Source organism: Condylura cristata, unplaced genomic scaffold, assembly GCF_000260355.1.
Source record: "Condylura cristata isolate star-nosed mole 26May11 unplaced genomic scaffold, ConCri1.0 scaffold00019, whole genome shotgun sequence".
Lineage (NCBI taxonomy): Eukaryota > Metazoa > Chordata > Mammalia > Eulipotyphla > Talpidae > Condylura > Condylura cristata.
Window position 1 is genome coordinate 23,543,880 of NW_004567120.1, and position 4,718 is coordinate 23,548,597.

Here is a 4,718-nt window from a genome sequence, read left to right on the forward strand (position 1 = left end):
CCATGTGGTCACCTCCAGGGCAGGCAGGAATCGAACTCATGCGGAAGCAGCTTTAGATTCTCAGTGCTGTGCTTTAAACTGCTGCGCCACCAGGGAGGGCCCATCATTACCTTTTTTTAAAGCTTGATTTATTCATGCACACAAGAACTGGTGTGCAAGCCAGAGGTGCAGGAGGGTGAGGAGATTCACCAGAGACATCAGGGAGCAGAAAAGGCAGACCATCAACGAAGTACACTGTTGAGGGGAGCAGCAGGTCAGACCTACTGTTGAGGGGAGCAGCAGGTCAGACCTGAGGGGAGCAGGTCTGCTGCGCCGTTTTAGTCACCTCCCTGGCCTGGCCAGGATTGAACTCCCATTGCAGTGGCTGCAGATAGCTTCATATTACTGTGATTTAACTGTTGAGCCACCAGGGAGGGACTTCAAACATTTTCATTCTTATATAGCATCTCACCATCTCCTATCTTATAAATTACCTCATTTAAAAAAAAATACTAAGGAAACAGAGATCAAGATAAGTATATTCTGTTAAGTCCTTTGCTTATTTCTAAGGTACTCTATACACAATTCTTATAAGGAATAACCATAACATAGTTGAGCTACAATTTCTTTTTTCCATTTTTCTGTATTGCTAACTAGCACCAGAATATTTAGCTTTCTATCCTTTTTCCTACTTCACATATTTAAGTAAAAAGCTGGTACTATTAATTTCTCAATTACTTAATTATACATAATTAATGTATTTTTTCTGCTTTTTTTTTACCATTCTGAGATCACACAAAGACAAATTGCTAGTAATATGTCTTAGTTTTATCATTAGCTATGTCCTGGTAATAATATTCTGAAAAATAACTTTATTATTAATTATTTACAAATTTTTCTAGAATTCTAAATAATCATGACATTGACAATAATAATGTTAAAAATAAGTAAGCTATTTTCTTTAGTCAGAACTTTTCACAATTTATATTACCTATTCTAGAATGTATATGTTACATTTTAATCTTAATATAGCAGAACAAAGGAATATTATAGCATCCCATCCTTTATTTTGCTAGAGTTACAAATGACTTTGTGTTTCCAACACTATACAAAAGGAGAGTGAAATTGCTATGAAATTTTTCATAAGCCAAAATGGAGTAAAGAGAAGAAGTAATTGCCATCAAATAATTAGGTTCAGATAAAATCTACAAAATAACCCATAAAACCTCAAGTAATACTAACACGCCCTAAAAGCAGGAATGCTCTGATACACATACAGCCTGTACCAAGTAGCTACTAGGGAAGAAGCTGGGTGTGCTCACTGCTCAGTGGCTCAGGACAATGAAACCTATTTATATATTTATATATATTTATTTATATATTTATATATATTTATATATATATTTATATATATTTATATATATATAATTTTTTTTTCTGAAAAAGGATTTCGTTTTCAGGAAGCTCTAGACACAGCGAAGGTTAACCAGAAAACAGAAAAAAGCCAGGCAGTGGGGCCGAGAGGGAGAGGGCGGGTGTTGAAGGAGAGGGCAGAAGCCCACCAATCTTCCAGGAGGCGTGGCTCCAGGTCACAGTCGGGGCAAATTCGCCCTCTCGCAGACGCCTCCCCAGGTCCCGGCTACTCACCCAGCACCAGCACCATCTGGCCGCACAAACAGTAATACACGTGAAGGGGCTTCTCGCCGTCGTCATATTCCTCCCGGTCCCGTGTGTCGGAGCAGACTACCGAACGGGACACTACTTTAGGCATGATGCTGAGGAGCAACCAGAACGCAATATCGACAGTCAGGGTCGCGCTGACATGACGTCACGAACGCGCGCCGTACCTCTTCCTTATAGTAAAGCCAGTCACATGTCGGTATAGTCAACTTCCGGGCCGTGCCATTAGGCTGAGATCCAGGGGGCAGTCTGAGCTTCCCAGCAGCTCCTTTTCTTGGTCGGAGTTAGCTTGGGCTGCTCTACTTGCAACGCTCTCAATGTTACTTAAATTGTTCATTTCTATTCCTAGACTCATATATATATATATATATATGTATGTATGTATGTATGTATATATGTATATGTATATATGTATATGTATATATGTATATATTGATTGTATATATATTAAACCAGATATCCCAAAGGAGGATGTATTCCACATTACATTGCAATACTACAGATTTTAGGTTTGTTCTAAATATCATCTTGATCTTAGTGGCTGTATTCATGACGCATACCTAATGCAGCAGAGGTATCTTTTTAAACCTGAGGTATAATTCACATAACATAAAATTCACCCTTTTCAAGTAGATAATTCAGTGGTTTTTTTTTTTAAAGATTCACAGTCATGCAACCATTATCATTACCTAATTCCAAAACATTTTTAACAGCTCTAAAAGACACCCCATATTCATTAGTAGTCACTCTCACCACCTCTTTCCCAGTAATATACATGGTTACTAGTGTCTGGCTTTTTTTATTTAGCATAACTTTCATCCATAGTGTTATGTGAATCAGTACATATGGTAAATGACTCAGTCTAAAGAAACTTCATTCCTTTTTTAAGCCTGCATAATACTGTTGTATGGACATACCATTTCTTGTTTATTCTTTCTTCAGTTGATGAACATTTGGGTTGTATCCACTTTTTTGGAAGTGACAACTAATTCTACTATGACCCATTAATGTAACACATTTTTGTGAGATGGTGCTTTTCACACTCTTGGGTATATACTTTAACAGTAAAATTGCTCGACTGTCTGGTAACATGGATTAACCTTCTGAGGCAGAATCCAGAGAGTTTCCCAGAGAAGCTTTACCATTTTACCTATGACCAGCTAGCATTGTGAGGCAAAGAACTTTGATTGTTGCAGGATCCTCACCAGTAATCATTTTTGTGTGTCTTTTTAATTTTAGTCATCCCGATGGGTGTGAAGTAGTATGTTATTGTGCTTTTGCCTTTCTTTGATGGCTAGTGGTATTAAGTATCTTTTCACATTCTTACTGGTCATTTGTAGCTCTCATTTGGGAAAATGACGATTCAAATACTTTATCCACTTTTATTGTATTATTTGTCATTTTATTGTTGAGCTGCCACTGTTCATTGTATATTCTGTGTACTAGACCCTAATAATGTACATGATTTGCCTATGGAGGATCTAATGATTGATCATATTTGCCATGGGTATAAGGGAATTTGTTCCACCCTTCCTTTCCCAGTCCAGAAATATCCAGAATTCTCTCAGTGGGGGACAGGACCCTAAAGCAATCCAGAATGAAGACATTGATCTAGTTTTACATTGGATAGCATCAATAATCTAAGTGATGATACCCAAATAGCAGATTTTTTAATAGAGAACTTATTGAATATAGCAGGAGCTCATGAGTAGAAAATCGGTAGGTTGGCTAGAAAAAGTGCAGTGTTGAAGGTACACAAGATGTAAGCCAGTGGGAATTTAAAGTGATCTGTCAGCTCTCTATTAAACGTGAATTAAATAAAGTATTAACAATAATCCATCAATTCAAGTCTTAAAGAATTACCCTGTTTTCTCTTTAGGTACAATGTCATACACTCGGGCCCTCCCTGGTGGTGCAGCAGGTTAAAGCACAGCACTGACATTGTCATACACTCAACTGTATGTTATTCAGCAATTTTTAATCTGCTTTGTGTCAGACACTGTGTTATATATTGATTGTATAGTTATCAATTATAGTCTCATACTCTCATGTGGCTTAGTCTAAGGGTGGATAGTCATTTTTAAAGGGCTAGAGAATAAATATTTTATGTTTTAAGGACTAAGAGGCAAAATCAAGAACATTCTACAAGTACCTATACAACAAAAGAGAAATCAAATATCCAGAAATGTTTTATTGATGAAAATTAAAATATAATAATTGAGTATATATTTTTTTGTAATATAGGTCTACTAATAAGAAAAATGTTTTTTGGAGAGAGATAATAGTTTACTTAATTGGGGTTAAAGTGAGTTTTTGATCATCAAAATCAGTTGCAATCTCAGTGTATCTTTAATGCTTTTAACTTGTTTCACATTTCTAATCAAGTTGATATTTTTAAGAACCCTTTTTTTAATTTATAATAAAAGTTTACCATTTGGTATTTTCAAATGAGTCAACAAACTACAAACAGCTGTTAAAAAAGGTCTGAAATTATTAAAAAATCAGGTGTAAAATATTTTTAATTCTTATCTGTAATGAAATTTTATGTATTCCATTTTTAAATTTTTTAAATAATTGCCATATATTGATATCAGCCCACAATATTTTCATTTTAGTTGAGCATATTCATCTTTGGAAGGCATTTATGGAATTCTACTAGATTCTTCTTTTGATATTTGCCTTTGATCATGTCATTACATTGCAGAATATTCACATCCAATGGAAATGTAGGTGGAAGTTCCTCAAATGCGCAGTTAGTTTGATTTTGAAATATAGAGATTTTCTTTATACTTGCATCAAGATCCAAAAATGCCACTGGAAAAGTAATTTGAGCTCAGAAAATATATCCACAGCCAATTTGTACAGGAATGCAAATCTTGATTGTTTTAACATTTATAGCAGAGGAAGCAATTAAAGTTACTTATTATTCAAACAATATTAGCTATCATCAAAATGGCTATTGCAGCATATAAGCAGTGTTATGCCTTCCAACTTAAAATTCATTAAGTAACACAATCAAGTCTATAGAAAAAGTTAATTTCAAAGCATTCAGTGTTCAA

At 35.3% G+C, this 4,718-nt stretch overlaps 1 protein-coding gene across 3 annotated transcripts in view; it reads right to left on the reverse strand.

Annotated features, from left to right (window-relative positions):
* LOC101622195 (chromosome unknown open reading frame, human CXorf56) overlaps nucleotides 1-1,800 on the reverse strand; it is a 34,312-nt gene extending 32,512 nt beyond the window's left edge. For all 3 annotated transcript variants that reach the window (XR_001145620.1, XR_001145621.1, XM_004685743.2), the window contains exon 1: nucleotides 1,627-1,800. Coding sequence is in view for 1 of the 3 variants with exons in the window: in XM_004685743.2 (XP_004685800.1) it covers nucleotides 1,627-1,750 (124 nt within the window). In the remaining 2 variants the exon portion in view is untranslated. The remainder of the gene's footprint in view (nucleotides 1-1,626) is intronic.
* Nucleotides 1,801-4,718: the final 2,918 nt, after the last annotated feature.